At 23.7% G+C, this 23,924-nt stretch overlaps 3 protein-coding genes across 3 annotated transcripts; all 3 read left to right on the top strand.

Annotated features, from left to right (window-relative positions):
* Positions 1 to 3,741: 3,741 nt before the first annotated feature.
* LOC122847810 (protein trapped in endoderm-1-like) lies at positions 3,742 to 4,796 on the top strand. The gene is made up of 2 exons (XM_044145666.1): positions 3,742 to 3,841; positions 4,234 to 4,796. The coding sequence occupies exons 1-2, from the start codon at positions 3,742 to 3,744 to the stop codon at positions 4,794 to 4,796; spliced, it is 663 nt and encodes a 220-aa protein (XP_044001601.1).
* A 582-nt stretch (positions 4,797 to 5,378) lies between these two features.
* On the top strand, positions 5,379 to 8,701 carry LOC122847809 (toll-like receptor Tollo). The gene is made up of 5 exons (XM_044145665.1): positions 5,379 to 5,387; positions 5,519 to 5,948; positions 6,387 to 8,203; positions 8,312 to 8,513; positions 8,613 to 8,701. Exons 1-5 carry the CDS (start codon positions 5,379 to 5,381, stop codon positions 8,699 to 8,701), a joined length of 2,547 nt encoding a protein of 848 aa, XP_044001600.1.
* A 9,119-nt stretch (positions 8,702 to 17,820) lies between these two features.
* On the top strand, positions 17,821 to 23,787 carry LOC122847808 (leucine-rich repeat-containing G-protein coupled receptor 5-like). The gene is made up of 4 exons (XM_044145664.1): positions 17,821 to 18,302; positions 18,372 to 18,776; positions 22,716 to 22,993; positions 23,705 to 23,787. Exons 1-4 carry the CDS (start codon positions 17,821 to 17,823, stop codon positions 23,785 to 23,787), a joined length of 1,248 nt encoding a protein of 415 aa, XP_044001599.1.
* The last annotated feature ends 137 nt before the right edge of the window (positions 23,788 to 23,924 follow it).

Raw genomic sequence — 23,924 nt, 5'->3', positions numbered from 1 at the left:
AAAAAAAAAAAATATCTAATAAATAATATAATTATTAAAACAAATGATGAATGATTTTAAATGAAAATATTTAGTGATATTAATATATAAAAAATTGAGAGATTTTGGAGTAATTTTTCGTTTTTTTTTCCAGCAAATATTATAACGATAATTGCATTTATTCATCACCAGAGTTTATTTAAAAATGCAACAACATTATTTATTATAAATTTATGTATTTCGGATTTAATTTTTTCTTCAATTAATTTATCAATGATGGCTATTTTTTATCATTATAAATACTGGATATTTGGTGATGTACTTTGTAAAATTTATTCAATTTTACAAACTTTGAATTATTCAGCTGGTTCCCTCACAATATCGATTGTCATGATAAACAGGTAAAAATTAATTAATAAATAAAAATAATACTATTAAATTTTTGTCGACGATTCAATTAACATAATAAAATTATTTTTTTTTTTCATTAGATATTTTCTAATATGTAAACCAGAAATTTATGGAAATATTTATACATCTTTGAATGTGAAAATAATGCTGGCATTAGTTTGGATAATACCATTATTTCAGGCATTTCTTGCACTCGTTGAAATTTTTGGAAAAATTGGTGTACATCCAGTCACTTTAGTTTGCGCAATTTTAACCAAAGATGGAAGAAATCCAAAATATATATATATTGTTGCTGGTTTTATAATTCCATTTTTAGTTATTGTTGTTACATTTTTTTTAATAAACAAAAAAGTCAATTTTAAAAATCAAAATACAAATAAATTGAGTGACAATGACACTGAAAGTAATCAAACAAATTTAGCAATTGTTAAAATAATGTTGACAATATTTATTTGCCATTTAATATGTTATTTGCCATTGCCATTGTTAGTGATATTTAAAGATAATTATCAAAAATCAATATTTTTTATTTTTTGTCAAATGATTTATTGGACTCATGTATTTACAAATCCAATTATATTTTTTTTTACTGGTAAACTTTATCGAGAAGCATATCGTCAAATCGTGTTTTCATTTGGTAAAAAAAATATATCAAAAAAATAAATAATTATTATTTTTTTCTTTTTTAAAATTGTACACAAATTAAAAACCATTTAAATAATTTACAAATAAATACCATCAATTTAAAATTAATGAATGTAATTTTTTTTTTAAATTCAAATAAACAAAATGATAAATAACTGATATAGAAAAAAAAAATTTTTTTTATATCTATAAAATTGGATATTTTTTATTTTATCCCAACAGATATGAATATATTTTTAACTTTTTTGATAAATTCTTATCGTTTTCCTGACGATGACACGAAATATTTTAAACTATAACTTGAAAAAAAATTACCAAGAAAAAAAATAACAACAAGTATTATTTTACTTATCAGTTTTTTTATTTTATTTTTTAGATTTTTTTTGTTTGAAGCAGTCAATGGCGGTATGGTACAATCAAATTGAGTTCACATAATATCTCATCCAGTCTAATGAACAATGTAAATGTATAAATTGCACATGTATAAATAAATTATTGACTTATAATTTTTTAATGTGCAGTCTTGACTGTACGTCTACAATAATTTTTTTTCTTCAATTTTTAAACTATAGATAAAAAAAAAATATTACAAACATTAAAATATTTGGTTTTTTTTTTTTTTTCTAAACTAGCGATAAAAAAGTATAAAAAATTTAAAGCTAAAAATGAGTCATGAAAGATTAGAAATAATGGTCGGTAGAGTCCACCTGAAATTTTCATTTTCATTTCAGTATTATTTCTTTTGCCAGACAAAATATTACAAAATATTTCGCTCCGTTAAAAGCTCATGAACCAGCTGAAAGTTAAATTACAATATATACTAATTAAAAATTATAAATATTAATTGTTTTATAATTTAAATTATATTATTATCATTTCATTAAAATGATCAATAATACTGTTGCAAACGCTGTTGGTTTTGTTCCGGATTTTGTCATATCAAGTATTGCTGGATTATTCAGCGTCATTGGAGTGCTCGGTATGTAAAAAAAAAAATCATATAATTACATACACAACCGAAACAATATAATTATTAAAATAAATGTTAAATGATTTTAATCAAAAATATTTTTGTGATAATTAATAAGTTTTCAAAGTTTCATAAAAACTATTCAGTCATATTAAAATTATAAAAATTGATATATAAAAAATATTTAAAATTTCATCTAATTTTGAGTAATTTTTTATTTTTATTTTCCAGCAAATATTTTAACAATAATTGCATTTATTCGTCACCAGAGTTTATTTAAAAATGCAACAACATTATTTATTATAAATTTATGTGTTATTGATTTAATTTTTTCATCAATCAATTTACCAATGATGACTGTTTTTTATCATTATAAATATTGGATATTTGGTCAAGTACTTTGTAAAATTTATCCAATTTTATATACTTTGAATTATTCAGCTGGTTGGCTTACAATATCAATTGTCATAATAAACAGGTAAAAATTAATTATTAAATAAAAATAATACTATTAAATTTTTGTCAATATAATAAAATTATTATTTTTTTTCTATTAGATATTTTTTAATATGTAAACCAGAAATTTATGGGAATATTTATACATCTTTGAATGTGAAAATAATGCTGGCATTAGTTTGGATAATACCATTGTTTCAAGCATTTCTTGCACTCGTTGAAGTTTTGGGAAAACTTGATCAAGATCCAGATACTTTAATTTGCACAATTTCAGAAAACAATGCAATAGATGCAAAAAAAACCCATTTGGTTGTTGGTTTTATAATTCCATCAGTTGTTATTGTTATTACTTTTTTTTTAATATACAAAAAAGTCAATTTTAAAAATCAAAATACAACTGAATTGAGTGACAATGACACTGAAAGTATTCAAACAAATTTAGCAATTGTTAAAATAATGTTGACAATATTTATTTGTCTTTTGATATGTTATTTACCATTGCCATTGTTAATGATTCTTGATGATAATTATCAAAAATCAAATCTACGTATTATTTGTGAAATTTTTTTTTGGGCTCATGTATTTACAAATCCAATTATATTTTTTTTTACTGGTAAACTTTATCGAGAATCATATCGTCAAATCATGTTTTCATTTGGTAAAAGACACACATCAGTTAAATAAATAATTATGTATTTTATACTTTTTTAAAATGTGTAGATGGATCTTTTTTTTTTTATTCAGTTAAATATACATAGTGAAAAGGAAATTTAATCGTCATAAAATATTTTTTAAATTTAATTTCATCTTAGTAATTTTAATAATGTAATTAAATTTTTGCTATTTTTGATCAAAATTTTATTATTTTTATTCATAAATATTATTCAAATTAAAAATCATCAAAATAAAAAAATTAATTCAATCAATTTGAAATCAATAAATGTAATTTTAATGAATGTATTTTTTTTTTCTCCTAAACAAAATGATAAAAAATTTTTATTTAAAATTGGTTATTTTTTTTCATTTTTTTTTTCCAACAAATATGATTATATTTTTAACTTTTTTGATAAATCCTTATCGTGCTTTGTCGATGACCAATTTCAAACTATCACCAATAAAATTAACAAAATAATAATAATTATTTAAATAAAAAAAAAAAAAAAATCATCAATTTTGTATAGTCTTTTAAAATTGTAGTTGTCAGGTCGTCATTTACTTTTTTGTATTTATTCCGTTGACAGCAGTCAACGACAATCTAATTTTTTTTTTTTTTTTTCAAAATGAATATTACAACTTTAAGAAATGTAACAGATGTTGATGGTTTTGTTGCTAATTATGCAATGACTATTGCAGGATTGTACAGTGTCCTTGGAGTACTTGGTATGTAAAACAAAATTATTATCAAGAAAAGTAAAAAATTTATCCTATTTATATTTTATTTTTCAGCAAATTTATTAACTATAATTGCATTTACTAGACAAAAAAATCTACGAACAAATGCAACAACATTATTTATCATAAATGTATGTATTTCCAATTTAATTTTTTCATCAATAAATTTACCAATGAAGGTAATTTTTTATCATTTTAAATACTGGATATTCGGTGATGTACTTTGTAAAATATATGTACTATTGTACACTATTGATATTTTTTCAAGTTGGTTTGGTATTATGACTGTTACAATCAACAGGTATTTATTTTAAATTTAAATTTAAAATTTTTTTTTCCATTGTTTATTTTTTCCAGGTATATTTTAATATGTAAACCAGAAATTTATGGAAAAATTTACACATCAAGAAATGTCAAAATAATGATAGCATTCATTTGGATAATACCATTTTTTATATTTGCCATGGCATTTACTGAACTTTATGGAAAAGTGGGTCAAAGTTCAAAGAGTTTAATTTGCACAATGCTACGTAAAGATGGACATGATATTAGATTGATTAGTACTTTGGCAAGTTTTATAATACCATTTACAGTTACATCAATAACATTTCTTTTAATATATAAAAAAGTACGTTTTAATGATTCAACAAAAGAATCTAATGGTCAAGAAAATGAAGTTAATGATTTGTCAATGTTTAAAATAATGTTGGTAATATTTATCTGTCTTTTAATATGTTATTTGCCAAAGCCATTACTTGCTGTATTTGATGATAATCGTGATTATCCAAAAGTAAATGTCATTGGTGAAAGTATTTATTGGACTCATGTATTTACAAATCCAATTATATTTTTTTTTACTGGTAAACTTTATCGTGAAGCTTATCGACAAATGATGTTTTCATCTGGTAAAAAAAAAACAACTAATAACCAAGCAACAATGTAGTTTTTCTTTTAAATAATTTTATATATTCATTAATTCGATTTTTTTGTTTTTTCTTTTTTTAATTTATATACATAAATTTTTAAATTATAAAAATATTTGAAATTGACAAATGTAAAGTTGGTGCTTTGTTTTATCATTGGTTGAAGATAAAACAAGGCAGCCAATATTTAAATAAAATAAAAAAGTATAAGTATGTATTTTTTGATAATTTTTTAAATAATTTTATTTAGATAATAATATAGGTTGTAGACAGAAATTAAAAGCTTTGTTTCGAATTCATTTTTTTTTTTTTAGCGACACGAGAATATTTGCTCATGGAATCTTACTGTTGTTAGTTTGATAAAAATTAAATAATGCTTGACAAATGAAATGAAATTTCGTGAAATTAATTAGGTGATAAGTAAGCCTACGTAAATATATATTTGATAAAAAAGTCTACCAGCAAGTAAATACATATGTAGAATAAAACGAATAATTATGAATATTTAAAATAAATACAATATAATTCCATAAACTTTTTTTATCATATAAAAAACGAGGACAAGATTATGAAAAATTATAAAGAATATAATAATTTTTGGGATGCGATTGGTATATATAAGAAGAAGTTGACAATTAAAAAAATATTGTATCTTCGCATTCGGTTCAAGCTCAATTCAGTGTATTGAACGATGAATAATATTATTATTCTTGGTATATTAATTAATTTAATATTAATAAAGAAGTCATTTGTATTTTCGGAAAGAACTAATAGTGAAAGCAGTAATTTTTCGAGACTTTTCAATGAAAAAGATTCATTTATAAAAACTTATCCAAATAAAATTGACATAACTAATGGAAAAGTTAATAGATTTCAAAATGATGCATTCAAAAATATGTCATCGTCATCAATTACAACTTTACAACTTGATTTGGGTAATGTAGAATTGTATATTGAACGACTTGCTTTGTTGAATTTAGAAAAATTGGAAAATTTGGAAATTAATTCAGCCTCAGTTTTACTAGACTCAGATAGTTTTTATGGACTAAATAATTTAAAATATTTAAAAATACAAATTGCCAATAAAACAACGAAATATCTTGATGATGTTTTAATGAAACATTTTAATTTAAATAAATTGGAGTTTTTAAATCATTACAATGCAGATATTTGTAATATAAAAAAAGGAAATAATTATCTCAACATAATACAACTTCAATATACTGGTGGTTACATTAAAAAATTAATTCGTGAATCATTTATATGTTTAAAAAATCTTCGACAACTTACCATCACTGAGAGTGATTTAACTTTTATTATGCCTGGTGCATTTAAGGGTTTAGAAAATTTGAAAACAATTTCATTAATATCAAATGCTAAATTGACTCACATACCTTCGAATGTATTTGATATTAAAAGTTTGGATATTATTGATTTGAGTAAAAATTCGATAAAAAAAATTGATGATGGAGCATTGGCAATTGAAAATAATAAATTATTATTATTGAATTTGAGTTACAATTCATTGGAGTATATAGAACACAGAACTTTTTTGAAAATTCAATGTAGTGTTATTGATTTTACACAAAGTAAAATTGTATTTGTTGCAGATGGAGCATTCAATGATTCACATATTGATACACTTTATTTCTTCAACAATGAGCTATTGACTTATAATTATGCATTGTGGTGCCTTAACTGTAAGTCCACCATAGTATATATATTTGACAGGTTAATTGACACTGCAATAAATCCAAATAATAAAAATATTAATAATACACAAACAAATATAACGGCTAATAAATCAATCGGTTTTGAAAAATCAAAAACATGTTATTACAGTGGTAATCAGTATTTTGAAATTTGTAAAACATCTGATTTAATGTCATTAAGTTCAGTCAGGTCACTTGTTGTTGATTTATGGCAACCTAAGTTGCTTCATATCAATGACAATGAAATAACATCAATCGATGATAATGCATTTGACAATTTACAAATAACAACTTTAATAATTTCATCTACAGAAGAAAATTTAACTCTTAGTAAGGATTCTTTCGCAGGATTGCCAAATCTAAGAGTCCTGAAACTGACAACTAATTCAATTCTGTTTACAACATCTGTTTTTCATCATCTAAAATTTTTAAAATCACTTGAACTATCATTTAATGGATTTTGGATATCTTTTAGTATGCGATCCTGCCAATTATTGTCAAATCTTACGAAATTAAAAAGTTTTATAATATCTCATCATAATACAATTGATATTTGTCATGAGACATGTAATAATAATAATAATTTGAATATTGTTTATCTTCGTTATGCGATTGGTACAGTTAGAAATTTACGGCCATTAGTTTTTTCGTGTTTAAATAAACTTGAAAATCTTGATATAAGTGATGGCAGCCTTGAAATTATTGCAACTGGAGCATTTATTGGGCTTGAGAAACTCAAAAGTTTAACATTGTCATCGAATAAATTGACACATATTGGTCGAAATATTTTTGAAAAATTAATAAATCTAAATTCACTTATACTGAGAAATAATAAAATTAACAGCATTGATGATAAAGCATTTGATAAACAAATATTATCAACTTTAGATTTGAGTTACAATGAGTTGAAATTTATAAGTAAATATACACTTTATGGTGCTAAATGCAAACGGTTGGATTTATCAAACAACAAATTAACATCTATTGAATCTGGTGCATTTAAAAATATAAATCTTGACAGTCTATACGTGGGGAATAACGATAAACTTATTGAAAATTTTATTGCTTGGAATGTCGACGAATCGAAAATACAAAGAGATTGTATTATTCAAGGTATATTACAGATTTGTACAAAATTAAATTCCTTATCATCAGTTGACGTGATAATACATGATTTTTCACCAGAATTTCCATTACCAAGTAGCAAACTCGAATTATCTGGTATATCGTCAATTGGTAGAAATGCATTTAACAATTCAAACATCAATGTCTATTTTAAAGTATTAGAGATACATTATACTGAAAAACATGAATTTATAATTTATCCTGAATCATTTGAGGGTTTGATAAACTTGGAAGATTTGATATTAAATGTTGGAGCAATAACATTGACAAGCAATTTATTTGAAAAGTTAAAATCACTCAAGTATTTAAAAATTCAAGTCATAGAAACTATTCAATATCTCAGTCAAGTATTGATAAATCTCAAAAGTCTAAGGACCCTGGAAATTATTGGTAATAAAACTATTGGTATTTGTCAAAATGTTTATTCCAAATATATATCAAATTCAATAACGGATATTCGTTATGTAAATGGTGAAATTGATGAATTACCAGAAAATTCATTTGTTTGTATGCCTCAAATTGAAATATTGACAATAACCGAGACAAACCTGATGACAATTAAAGCTGGTGCATTAAATTTACTTGTTAATGTAAAATATATAAACTTGTCATTCAACAAAATAACATTTATTGCAATGAATGTATTTAATTATCTCAATAATCTCATTGTACTTTTATTGAACAACAATGAAATTGAGGATATTGACGACGAGGCATTTATGTTATATGATAATAAAAATTTGAATCTCTACAATCTCAGTCACAATGAACTTACAACTATTGGAAAAGATACTTTTGATGGTATTAAATCCAGTCAATTAGATTTGACGTACAATAATATTAGTCTAATTGAAACTGGTGCATTTGAAGGTTGTCACATTCAAAACTTATTTTTATATGGTAATAATATTCTTCACGATACAATTAAATCTTTGCGTTTTTTTGCATCTACCACTGTCCATATTGATAGTGTAATACATTTCAATATGTATTGTTTAGCCAAGTCAAAAATGAAGGAAACACTACCATGTGAAGTATGTCCAGCTATGTGTCTTCCAAAAAATCTAATAATACCACGATTGGGTTAAGCAAAAAAAAAAAAAACAACTTTCATATAACCAATATAAATATGTATTATATGTATGTTTTTTTTTTTCTTAATTTTATTATATAGTTTCAAGTAATAATTGTTTACGAATTTAATTATGAAAAATTATAAAAAAAAATAAACTCAATAATTTATCAATATTAAAAATAATATTCAATATTCACATATATATATTTTTTCTAATATTTAATCTATTTTTTGAAATTTTTCATTCTATCAATCTGAATTTTTATCTGCTAAAAAAATATATGTAAATAATAAATAAGTAATCATACACATATTTATAGCATTATATGTTTTTAATATCTTTTTTTTTAAATTTATTTTCACCAAATTTTAGCAAGACAATGCTCACTTGTTTTTATCTTTTGACCTTCCTTAATTGCTACACTTGTCATAATTCCAATTTTTCTAATTTTATCATTATTTTCTTGTAAATTTGATGACGTTAAATTAATCGCCGGTACAATCATTGATAATTTATCATCAACATTACCAATCGATACGCTACTACATTCTGATATTCTCAAACAAATATGTAACAATTCAATCAAAAATATATATTTTTCATCAAATGTCATTGAATTTTCAACATTTTCATCTTCACTACGTTCCAATAAATTTGTCGTTGTTGTTAATAAACTTGCCATTTGTTTAGTAACATCAGAAAACTTTGAATATTTACCAGCATCATCAAAATAACTTGACAATATAAAAACACTGGTAAATTTATCTGGATCAAGTTTATCAATATCTATATCTGTAAATAAACAAAAAATAAGCTAAAAATTAAATAAATAAATAATTTATAAATACACCCTGGTAGAAATATTTCTCCAACTTTTTCCAACTTTCTCCGCCTTTTTTCCAACTTTCTCCACCTTTTTACCAAAATGACTCATGGTTGGAGAAAAGTTGGAAAGAAGTTGGAAAAAAGTTGGAGTAAATTTTTGGTTGGAGAAATTTGTCCGCCATTTCTCCAACCATGAGTCATTTTCGTAAAAAAGGTGGAGAAATGACGGAGAAAAGTTGGAGAAAAGTCGGAGAAATATTTCTACCAGGGCAAATAAATATTAATATTTACTTTCAATATTATCAACAACATGTTGAATATTTTTTTTCAATAAATAAAATGAATAATTAAATTCTCTCAGTGCTTTTATTGTCAATCTAAGTGTCATAAATAAATAATCATTAATATCAATATTTAAATCACAAATTGCAAGTAGTAAACGACACTCAATATCATGATATTCATTCCATCCAATTTCGCGACATTTAATTGAACAATAAATAACACTTGTACAATTAAAGCATGGTATACTTGAATATGTTTTAACTCCACAATTCCAACAATATTTAAACACATTACATTGATGAATAATTTCAACATATGATTTTTTATAATCAACAATTAGCAGCTCATTTTTATTTACATTTTTTTTAGCCAATAAATATTTACCAAAGCTTCTTGAATAATTTATTTCAATATTATCTGAATAATATGGTAAATCATTTATTTTACATTTTAATTTTGATGATATCTTAAATTTTTTTTTATCTTCAAATTGACGCCTATCAATTAGCTCAGCATTTTTTTGTTTAATTATTTTATTAAACATTTTTTCATGATGATTTTGTTTCATATATTTTATCCATTTTTCCGACTCATCAAATGCATCGTTTATTAATTTGTAATTATTTGGATATAATATTTGACAACACATTGCTTTGCCATAGAATAATTCGGATTTTAAATAATTTGGATAATTGTTTAGTGATATATTATTTATGTCTTTTAAACTTTCACTTATTAATCTTATGTTAAATAATGCAACACTACGAGCTGCATATGCATGTTGAGATTCTTGACTATCTGGTTTAGCATAAATGATACTTTTTGTATAATTTTCAATGGCTTTTAGCAAATCATTTTTATTTGATGTTTTTAAATAATGATGACCTTCGTTTAAATAAAATATTGACATACTTGATGATTTTTTATTTATTTTTGTGTTTAATATTTCTTGAATTGTTGGACCATTTGATGATTCAATTTCAATGGAATTTGTGAAAAATATTTCATCAATTATTTCACGTAAATTATGAAAAACTAATGGAAAAAAAAAAAATAAATAAATTTTAAAAAATTAGCATATAAAAAGGTAATTTTATTTTGCATTTTATTGAAAATAAAATTTATTTTTGTTTAGGTTTATATAACAGTTTTAAATTTTTATAATAATAAGTATTTTTATTTTTTTATTTTATCTACCTTTTGCCATGATGTTGCCCATATTTTATTGTTTAAATATTCACAGATATATTGATACTTGTTTTTTTATTTTTATTACACTTGCAGGTCGTTAAATAAGTTATTTAATTTTTATTTTTTCAAGTTGAAATATTAGTTTAATAATGCTTTAGTATTTAAGATGGCGAAAAAAAAAAAATAATATGCTGACAAGCTGAAACGCGTGACACTGTTAATGGACTGCTGATAAAAAAAAATGACAACAGGATTTTTTTTTTCTGTGATTCAACAGGTGAGGAAAAATAATAAACTATTTTTAAATTTGCCTCGAGGATAAGATTAGAGGAGAGGATTGATAATATTTAAAATTAAATGGATTTTTTATGATAAATTTATATTTGTTTGAAAAATATAAATTTATTTTTAAAATATACTATATATAAGAGTGTAAATTTATAAATAAAATGATATTAATAAATTTTTAAATATAAAAATAAACCATTTAAATAGGTGAATTTTTTATTTTTATTTTTCTTTACTTATGTAATCAAAAAGTTTGCAGTAATTACGGTAATAAATATGTGTCTAGCTGTCGATAAAATTGATGTATTTTTTATTCTAAAATAACATTGTAAAATTGTAAATAATAAAAATAAATAAAAAAAAAAAATTATGTCAATTGTTAAAGACGTCATTTATTGCCTTGAAAATTTTAACAAAAGTAATTACAAATATAAAATCAGGAGGATTTATAATCTGCCAAAAAATACATCGGAGAGAGTATATTTTGATAAAATAAAAATATAAATGTAAAATAATTTTGATTCTATATAGATAATTTTATTTAATTAATGATATACGTCGTAAATGAAGATTCACTTGGCAAGTATAATTGCTTATCGCATCTCACTGTTTTTATAACATTATAAAAATTATATAAATTAATATGAAAAAATTCATTGTATGATAATTAAGCTGTTAAACGTGATATAAAATAAAGAAATTTACAAAAAAATACATGTATGTAAAATAAACCAAATATTTAATAATAATAAAAAAAAATTAAGAACATATCCATGACCCTTTTTTTATGTAAAACGAACTGGTAATAAAAATGTGAAGACTGAATAAATCATTCTTGAGATGCCGTTGGTTACCTACATAAATACAAGTGGATAATTGAAAAAAATTGTCGTGCAGTAAATTTGAATTGTTGGTGTTATTTAAAATCAGTGCTTTGAGAAAAAATATCTACGATGAATAATATTATTATTCTGGGTATATTAATTAATTTAATATTAATAATAGATAAATCATTTGTATTTTCAAAGACAATTTATTGTTACTCAACTGTTACGGGATCCTACGGAAATTGTGAGTCAGGTGATTGGACAGCATTTCAAGAAAAAGACTCAATTTTTAAAATGTATTCAAATAAACATGAGATAACAAATAAAAAAGTTAACGTTTTTCATAATAATGCATTTAAAAATATATCATCATCATCAATCAAAACTTTACAACTTAATTTGGCTAATGTTGAATTGCATATTGAACCACTTGTTTTTTCAAATTTTAAAAGCTTGGAAAATTTGGAAATTAATTCAGCCTTAGTTTTACTAGACGCAGATATTTTTTATGGACTGAATAATTTAAAATACTTGAAAATACAAATAGCCAATAAAACAATGAAATATCTTGATGATGTTTTAATGAAACATTTTAATTTAAATAAATTGGAATTTTTAAATCATTACAATGCAGATATTTGTAATATAAAAAAAGGAAATAATTATCTCAACATAATACAACTTCAATATACTGGTGGTTACATTAAAAAATTAATTCGTGAATCATTTATATGTTTAAAAAATCTTCAACAACTTACCATCACTGAGAGTGATTTAACTATTATTATGCCTGGTGCATTTGATGGTTTAGAAAATTTAAAAACACTTTCATTGATATCAAATGTTAAACTGACTCACATACCGGTAAATGTATTTAATATAAAAAGCTTGGATATAATTGATTTAAGTAATAATTCAATAAATAAAATTGATAATAGAGCATTGGTTATTGAAAATAAAAAATTATCATTGCTAAATATGAGTTATAATTCGTTGGAATATATTAGACATAGAACGTTTCAAAAAATTCAGTGTAGTGTTATTGATTTTACACATAGTGAAATTTTATTTGTCGCCGATGGAGCATTTAATTATTCACATATTGATACACTTTATTTTTTTAAAAATGAGCTATTGACTTACAATTCTGCATTGTGGTGTTTTGATTGTAATTCTACAATGGTATATATATTTAACACATCTATTGACAATGCAATAAATCCAAATGATAATACTCGAATAGAAATAACATTAAAAAAATCGAATGATTTAAGAAATTCAAACACTTGTTATTACAGTGTGCATCAGTATTTTAAAATTTGTAAAACTTTTCAGTCATTAAATTTAGTCGAATCACTTGTTGTTAATTTATGGCAACCACAGACACTTGAAATCAACGATAACGAAATAACGTCAATTAATAATAATGCATTTGACAATTTACAAATTACAAGTTTAATAATTTCATCTACAGGAGAAAAATTTATTATCAATAAAGATTCATTTGCGGGATTGCCAAATTTGAAAGTTCTAAAACTTAAAACTGAGCCAATTGGGTTTACAACATCTATTTTTCATGAGCTAAAATCTTTATTATCACTCGAAGTTTCTATAAATGAAATTTCGAAATCATTCAATATCAAATCGTGTGAATTATTTTCAAATATTTTAGAATTAAATAGCTTGCTAATAACTCATCATAGTTCAAATGACATTTGCCATGAGACATGTGAAAATTATGATTTGAATATTGTTTATCTTCGTTATGCAATTGGTACAGTTAAAAATTTACGGCCATCAATTTTTTCTTGTTTAAATAAACTTGAAAATCTTGATATGAGTAATGGCAGCCTTGAAATTATTGAGAATGAAGCATTTAATGGACTTGAAAAGCTCAAAAGTTTAACATTGTCATCAAATAAATTGACACATATTGAGCGAAATGTTTTTCGAAAATTAATAAACTTAAATTCACTTGTACTCAGAAATAATAAAATTAACAAGATTGATGATAAAGCATTTCAAAGGCAAACATTGTCAATTTTAGATTTGAGTTACAATGAGTTGACATTCATAAATAGATATACATTTTATGGTGCTAAATGTAAACAGTTGGATTTATCGAATAATGAATTAACATCTATTGAAACTGGTGCATTTAAAAATATGGATCTTGATAGTCTATACGTAGAAAATAATGATAAAATCAATGAAAATTATATTGCTTGGAATGTCGATGAATCCAAAATACAATCTGGTTGTATTATTCAAGGTATATTGAGGATTTGTACAAAATTAAATTCCTTATCATCAGTCAATGTTATAATACATGCTTTTTCACCGGATTTTCCATTACCAAGTACTAAACTCGAATTATCTGGAATATCGTCAATTGGTAGAAATGCATTTCAAAATTCAAACATAAATGCCTATTTTAAAGTATTAGAAATACATTATACTGAAAAATATAAATTTATGATTTATCCTGAATCATTTGAGAGTTTGATAAACTTGGAAGATTTGATTCTGAATGTTGGAGCAATAACATTGACAAGCAATTTATTTGATAAGCTAAAATCTCTCAAGTATTTAAAAATTCAAGTCATAGAAACTGTTCAATATCTCAGTCAAGTATTGATAAATCTTAAAAGTCTAAAGACCCTGGAAATCGTTGGTAATAAAACTGTTGGTATTTGTCGAAATGTTTATTCCAAATATATATCAAATACTGCAATAACGGATATTCGTTATGTAAATGGTGAAATTGATGAATTACCAGAAAATTCATTTGTTTGTATGCCTCAAATTGAATTATTGACAATAACCAAGACAAATCTGATGACAATTCAAGCTGGTGCATTGAATTTACTTGTTAATGTAAAATATATAAACTTGTCATTCAACAAAATAACATTTATTGCAATGAATGTATTTAATTATCTCAATAATCTCATTGTACTTTTATTGAACAACAATGAAATTGAGGATATTGACGACGAGGCATTTATGTTATATGATAATAAAAATTTGAATTTCTACAATCTCAGTAACAATGAACTTACAACTATTGGAAAAGATACTTTTGACGGTATTAAATCCAGTCAATTAGATTTGACGTACAATAATATTAGTCTAATTGAAACTGGTGCATTTGAAGGTTGTCACATTCAAAATTTATTTTTATACGGTAATAATGATATGCACAAAGTTAAAGAAGCTTGGGGTATATCTTCATCGACTACTGTCAATTTCAAAAATATAATTTTTTTCAATATGTATTGTTTAATCGAGTCAAAAATAATAACAATGGCATCATGTGAAGTATGTCCATTAATGTGTCTTCCAAAAAGTTTATTAATACCACGATTGGGTTAAATAACATGAAACATCACTTTCATATAATTATTACCTACAATATCACTAAAATACTCGAAAAATAAATAAATAAATAAATAAATAAACAAAAAACATAATGTTACATAATTATTAATTTTTTAATTATTATTTTAATTAAATATAGAATAATCAAATTATCCATCGTATAATTTTTACATTAAAAAATTTATCTTCTCTCTTTTTTTTTGTTTTTATAATAAAAACAACTGCAATGTCATTGATCTTCTAAACATTATAGTGGTAGTCGTCTATTCCCTTTACTCTTGTCATTTTTTATTTGATAATAGAAAGAAAATTTATTATCATGTGCTTTTTTGTTTTATAATTATATACATAGTCAAGTTGTATGTCGCCACTTCTCACAGGCAGTTTTTATTCATTAAAAGAGTTAATTTTATATAAATAATTTTATTTAAATAATGACATACGTCATAGATAAAGATTAATTTCTTTTTGAGCTTTTGTATATATTTGATTGATAAGATAAGCACAGGAATGATAAGATGCACATATATATTTAAAATGAAGCGAACGTTTTAATATTTTATTTAATTGAAAGAACAGAGTATCATTTCATTTTTTTTTTATCACATACCAAACGAGACAAAGATTATGAAAAATTATGAAATTATTCATTACATTAAATTATTTTTCAAATGTGATAAGTTATCTGTGTGATAAAGGTTGACAATTAAAAAGAATATTTTAACTCCACAGTCGCTTTAAACTCATGATATCATTTTAAATAAGTGCATCAAAAATATATGTGTATCCGCGATGAATAATAATTCTAATATTCTGGGTATATTAGTAATTAATTTAATATTAATAATACATACAACATTTGTTTATTCAAAGACAAATTATTATTACGCAACTTCTATGGGGTTTACCTTAACTTGTGAGACAGGTGATTGGACAGTATTTCACGAAAAAGATTCAATTTTTAAAACGTATTCAGATAAAATTGAAATAACAAATAAAAAAGTTAACATCTTACAAAATAAGGCATTCGAAAATATATCATCATTTGCAACAATTAAAACTTTACAACTTAATTTGGCTGCTGATGTTGAATTGCATATTGAACCACTTGTTTTTTCAAATTTTAAAAAATTAGAAAATTTAGAAATTAATTCAGCCTCAGTTTTAATAGACCCAGATAGTTTTCATGGTCTGGATGATTTAAAATATTTAAAAATACAATTAGCCAATAAAACTAGACAACATTTCAATGATATTTTAACCAAACATTTGAATTTACAAAAACTAGAATTTTTAAATCATGAAGATATTGATATTTGTAATTTAATAAATAAAAATAATCTTCTCAAAATATTACAACTTCAATATACTGGTAGTTCAATGGAAATAATAACTCGTCAATCATTAATGTGTTTAAAAAATCTTCAACATCTTACAATTGCTGAGAGTAATTTAACTTTCATTGCACCTGGTGCATTCGGTGTTTTAAAAAAATTAAAGGCAGTATCATTAATATCGAATGTTAAACTGACTTACATTCCTTTGAATGTATTTAATATTAAAAGTTTGAATATTATTGATTTGAGTAATAATTCAATAAATAAAATTGATAATGGAGCATTGACAGTTAAAGATAAAAAATTATCATTATTGAATTTAAGTTACAATTCATTGGAGTATATAGAAAGCAGAACTTTTTTGAGAATTAAATGTAGTGTTATTGATTTTACACAAAGTAAAATCAAATTTGTAGCAGATGGAGCATTTGATGATTCACATATTGATACACTTTATTTCTTCAACAATGAGCTGTTGTCTCATAATTATTTCCTATGGTGTCTTGAGTGTAAGTCTACAATGGTATATTTATTTTACACATTAATTGACACAGCAATAAATCCAAATAATAATAATAATAACAATACACAAATAAATAAAACATCAAGTGAATCAATCAGTTTAAAAAACTCAAAAAAATGTTATTATAGTGAAAATTTGTATTTCCAAATTTGTAAAACATTTGAATTGATGTCATTAAGTTCAGTCAAGTCACTTGTTGTTGATTTGTGGCAACCACAAACACTTGAAATAAACGACAATGAATTAACATCAATTGATGATAATGCATTTGACAATTTACAAATAACAACTTTAATAATTTCGTCTACCAAAGAGAATATAATTTTCAATAAAAATTCATTTGCAGGAATGCCAAATTTAAAAATTCTAAAACTTAAAACTAATTCAATTCTGTTGACATCACCTGTTTTTCAACATCTAAAAAATTTAATATCACTTGAACTATCATTCACGGGATTTTGGATATCTTTCAATATGGGATCCTGTCAATTATTCTCTAATCTTTCGGAATTAAAAAGCTTTGTAATAACTCATCATAATACAATTGATATTTGTCATGAAACATGTAATAATGATAATAATAATAAATTGAATATTGTTTATCTTCGTTATACAATTGGTAAAGTCAAAAATTTACGGCCATTAGTTTTTTCTTGTTTAGATAAACTTGAAAATCTTGATATAAGTAATGGCAGCCTCGAAATTATTGAAAATGGAGCATTTAATGGACTTGAGAAGCTCAAAAGTTTAACATTGTCATCGAATAAATTGACACATATTGGTCGAAATATTTTTGAAAAATTAATAAATCTAAATTCACTTATACTGAGAAATAATAAAATTAACAATATTGATGATCAGACATTTGATAAACAAACATTGTCATCTTTAGATTTAAGTTACAATGAGTTGAAATTTATAAATAAATATACATTTTATGGTATTGAATGTAAACAGTTGGATTTATCGAATAATAAATTAACATTTATTGAAACTGGTGCATTTAAAAATATAAATCTTGACAGTGTATACGTGGGAAATAACGATAAACTTATTGAAAATTTTATTGCTTGGAATGTCGACGAATCGAAAATACAAACAGATTGTATTGTTCAGGGTATAATACAGATTTGTACAAAATTAAATTCCTTATCATCTGTCGACGTTATAATACATGATTTTTCACCGGATTTTCCATTACCAAGTAGCAAACTCGAATTATCTGGAATATCGTCAATTGGTAGAAATGCATTTAACAATTCAAACATAAATGCTCATTTCAAAGTATTAGAAATACATTATACTGAAAATCATGAATTTATTATTTATCCTGAATCATTTGAGGGTTTGATAAACTTGGAAGATTTGATTCTTAATGTTGGAGCAATAACATTGACAAACAATTTATTTGATAAGCTAAAATCACTCAAGTATTTAAAAATTCAAGTCATAGAAACTATTCAATATCTCGGTCAAGTATTGATAAATCTCAAAAGTCTAAAGACCCTGGAAATTATTGGTAATAGAACTATTGGTATTTGTCAAAATTTATATTCCAAAAATATACCAAATTCAATAATTGACATTCGTTATGTAAATGGTGAAATATATCAATTTCACGGAGATTCATTTATTTGTATGCCTCAAATTGAAGTATTAACAATAACCAAAACCAATTTGATGACAACTCCAGCTGGTGTATTTAATTTACTAAATAATCTTAAATATTTAAATTTGTCATTCAACAAATTAACTACTATTCCAATGAATTTGTTTAATAATCTCAGAAATTTTGCAGTAATTTTATTAAATAACAATAAAATCAAAGACATTCAAGATAAAACATTTACATTACCTCGAATTGAAAATATAAAGTTATTAAATTTAAGTCACAATGAAATTAATATTAAAACGGATACTCTTGACGGTGTTAAATGTGATCAATTAGATTTATCATACAACAAAATACGCCATATTGAAAATAATGCATTCAAAGACACCAACATCAAACAACTATATTTGCATAATAATATTAATCTTATCGTGGTTGATCCAGCTTGGAGAATTCCTAAATTTACTGCTGCTCACATGAACGAAAAATATTATATTGAAAAGCATTTTTCAGCTTTACATAGATGAATGAAATATAATTAAACAATATTCGTGATATTGTTAAAGCTTCAACTTTTTTCTGCATCTTCTACTTCCCATATTGATAGAATAATACATTTCAAGGTGTATAATACAATAATTTGTATTCTAAAAATACATAATATATATATGTATAGTAATACTACAATACATGAAACATAAAAAAAATAGAAATATTGTTATTGTTTCATTAATCTAATAGTTATCATATATTCTAGTTTTAATTATGCGAATTGAATTTAATAAAAAAATTATCCGTTGTATAATTGCGTTACATTGAAAAATTCATTTTTCCAAAAATCATTACATCATATACGTAGCTTTATTATTAATTGTTTCAAATAAGTTAAAAATTTCTAAGAAGATTTAGATTATCAATAAGTTATTACATTTTATCAAAATTACGTATTAATTGTCCAAATCTTAATTTTTTGGTTGAAAAATTATATAAAGCAATCAAATAATTATGTATTTTTCTCGTTTCAAAGATTTTTTTTTTGTTATTGTAATAATTCAAATAAACGACCATAAATATAGAATTAGCAATTTAATTTTCTATCTGTCAAATGTATTGAAATAAACTAAAAGTTTAAATTTATGTTCTCAACTCAAAATTCAAATCTATATGTATATATGTATAAATATACCTTTATTTGAATAACAGCATACGTCACAGATAGAGATTAACTTCTTTTTGACGAAAATATTTGCTCATCGCATTAGTTCAATAAAAGTTAAATAATGCTCGAAAATTAAAATTAATTTTGGCAAAATTAATTGTGTCGTAACTAAGCCTACATACATATATATTTGATAAATAAGTCTACCAGCCGATGAATAAATATGTAAAATGAAGCGAACGTTTATTAATATTAAAAAATAAATAAAGCATCATTCCATGAACATTTTTTTATCAAATACAGAACAAGGAAAAGATTATGAATAATTATAAAAAAAGCATAAAATATTTTTCAGATGCGATTAGTGACCTATATAAAAAGAGGTTGAGTTGCGGAAAAAAAAATATCATATCTCCACTGCAGACAGTTTGAACTGATGCATTGACATTTTAAATCAGTGCTTTAAGTAAAAATATCCACAATGAATAATATTGATATTCTGGGTATATTAATTAATTTGATATTAATAATACATACTTCATTTGTTCTTTCAAAGACAACCTATTGTTACACAACTATTATGGGAGCCTACAGAAATTGTGAGTCAGGTGATTGGACAGTATTTCACGAAAAAGATTCAATTTTTAATACGTATCCAGATAAAATTGAAATAACAAATAAAAAAGTTAATATCTTACAAAATAAGGCATTCGAAAATCTATCATCATCTGCAACAATTAAAACTTTACAACTTAATTTTGCTGCTGATGTTGAATTGCATATTGAACCACTTGTTTTTTCAAATTTTAAAAAATTGGAAAATTTGGAAATTAATTCAGCCTCAGTTTTAATAGACCCAGATACTTTTTATGGTCTACATGAGTTAAAATATTTGAAAATACAATTACCCGGTAAAACAAGACGATATTTTAATGATATTTTAAATAACCATTTGAGTTTACAAAAGCTGGAATTTTTAAATCATCACGATACTGATATTTGCAATTTAATAGATGAAAATAATTCTCTAAACATAATACAACTTCAATATACTGGTGCTCATATCACAACATTAACTCGTCAATCATTTCTATGTTTAAAAAATCTTCAACATTTTACAATAGCTAAGAGTGATTTAACTTTTATTATGTCTGGTGCATTTGATGGTTTAAAAAACTTAAAAACACTTTCATTGATATCAAATGCTAAACTGACTCACATACCTGCAAATGTATTTAACATTAAAAGTTTGAATATTATTGATTTGAGTAATAATTCAATAAATAAAATTGATGATGGAGCATTGACAATTGAAAATAAAAAATTATCATTGCTCAATTTGAGTTACAATTCATTGGAAATCATTGGAGAAGGTTTTTTTAAAAATATTAAATGTAGTGTTATTGATCTTACACATAGTAAAATTATTGCTGTCGCTGATGGAGCATTTAATAAATCACATGTTGATACAATTTATTTTTTTTACAATCAATTTTTGGATCTAAATATATTAACATGGGGTATTGACTATTATACGACTATGGTATATTTTGAATATCAAGCTTTTGATGTAGCAATTCGTTCTATCAGAGAAGATAACAACAATCAAGCAATTACTTTCAAATCAGTAGAATCTTTAGATACGAAAAAAATCACCTGTTATTACAGTGAAAATCTGTATTTTGAAATTTGCAAAACATCCGAATTAAGGTCAGTAACATCGGTTAAATCACTTGTTGTCGATTTATGGCAACCAAAAAAGCTTCATATCATTGACAATGGAATAATGTCAATCAATGACAATGCATTATATAATTTACAAATAACAACTTTAATAATTTCATCTGCAAAAAAATCATTTAATTTTAGTAAAAATTCATTTGCAGGATTGCCGAATCTAAAAATATTAAAACTTGAAACAGAGCCAATTTTATTTACAGAATCTATTTTTCATGATCTAAAATCTTTATTATCACTTGAAGTTTCAATCACCGGAATTTGGACATCTTTTAAAATGCAATCCTGTCAATTATTGTCAAATCTTCCAAACTTAAAAAGTTTTTCAATAAATCACTATGATACGATTGATATTTGCCATGATTCATGTAAAAATCATGATTTTAATATCGTACATCTTCGCTATGCAATTGGTTCAGTTAAAAATTTACGGCCATCATTTTTTTTTTGTTTAAATAAACTTGAAATTCTGGATATTAGTAATGGCAGCCTCGAAATTATTGACAATGGAGCATTTAATGGACTTGAGAAGCTCGAAATTTTAACATTGTCGTCAAATAAATTGACACATATTGGTCGAAATATTTTTGAAAAATTAATAAACTTAAATTCACTTATACTGAGAAATAATAAAATTAACAATATCGATGATAAAGCATTTGATAAACAAATATTATCAACTCTAGATTTGAGCTACAATGAATTGACATTTATAAGTAAATATACATTTTATGGTGTTGAATGTAAACAGTAGGATTTATCGAATAATAAATTAACGTCTATTGAAACTGGTGCATTTAAAAATACAAATCTTGAGTGTCTATACTTAAAAAATAATGATAAACTTACTGAAAATTATAGTGCTTGGAATTTTGATGAATTTAAAATACAAACTGATTGTATTATTCAAGGTATATTACAGATTTGTACAAAATTAAATGCCTTATCATCAGTCGACGTTATCATACATGATTTTTCACCGGATTTTCCATTACCAAGCAGCAAACTCGAATTATCTGGAATATCATCAATTGGTAGAAATGCATTTCAAAATTCAAACATAAATGTATATTTCAAAGTATTAGAAATACATTATACTGAAAATCATAAATTTATTATTTATCCTGAATCATTTGAGAGTTTGATAAACTTGGAAGATTTGATTCTGAATGTTGGAGCAATAACATTGACAAGCAATTTATTTGATAAGCTAAAATCTCTCAAGTATTTAAAAATTCAAGTCATAGAAACTATTCAATATCTCAGTCAAGTATTGATAAATCTCAAAAGTCTAAAAACCCTGGAAATTGTTGGTAATAATACTGTTGGTATTTGTCAAAATTTATATTCAAAAATGATACCAAATTCAATAATTGACATTCGTTATGTAAATGGTAAAATAGATAAATTCCACGAAGATTCATTCATTTGTATGCCTCAAATTGAAGTATTAACAATAACCAAAACCAATTTGATGACAATTCCAGCTGGTGTATTTAATTTACTAAATAATCTCAAATATTTAAATTTGTCATTTAACAAATTAACTACTATTCCAATGAATTTGTTTAATAATCTCAAACATCTTGCTGTAATTTTATTAAATAACAATGAAATCAAAGACATCCAAGATAAAACATTTACATTACCTCGAATTGAAAATATAAAGCTATTAAATTTAAGTCACAATGAAATTAATATTAGAACCGATACTTTTGACGGTGTTAAATGTGATCAATTAGATTTATCATACAACAAAATAAGCCATATTGAAAATAATGCATTCAAAGACACCAACATCAAACAACTATATTTGCATAATAATCTTAATCTTATCGTGGTTGATCCAGCTTGGAGAATTCCTCAATTCACTGCTGCTCATATGAATGAAAAATATTATATTGAAAAGCATTTTTTCGCAGCACGTGGATGAATTAAATCAAACGTTTACAACTATTAACACATGTATTTTTTTTTTCTCAAAAAAATTTTATCATTTGGTTAAAAAAATATATACTTATCTAAGATTAAAAATGATCTATTATTCATGTAAATTTAATTTTTAACATT

The sequence above is a fragment of the Aphidius gifuensis genome, linkage group LG1 (genome assembly GCF_014905175.1).
Source record: "Aphidius gifuensis isolate YNYX2018 linkage group LG1, ASM1490517v1, whole genome shotgun sequence".
Classification (NCBI taxonomy): Eukaryota; Metazoa; Arthropoda; class Insecta; order Hymenoptera; family Braconidae; genus Aphidius; species Aphidius gifuensis.
This window is presented reverse-complemented; position numbering and strand designations above follow the sequence as displayed.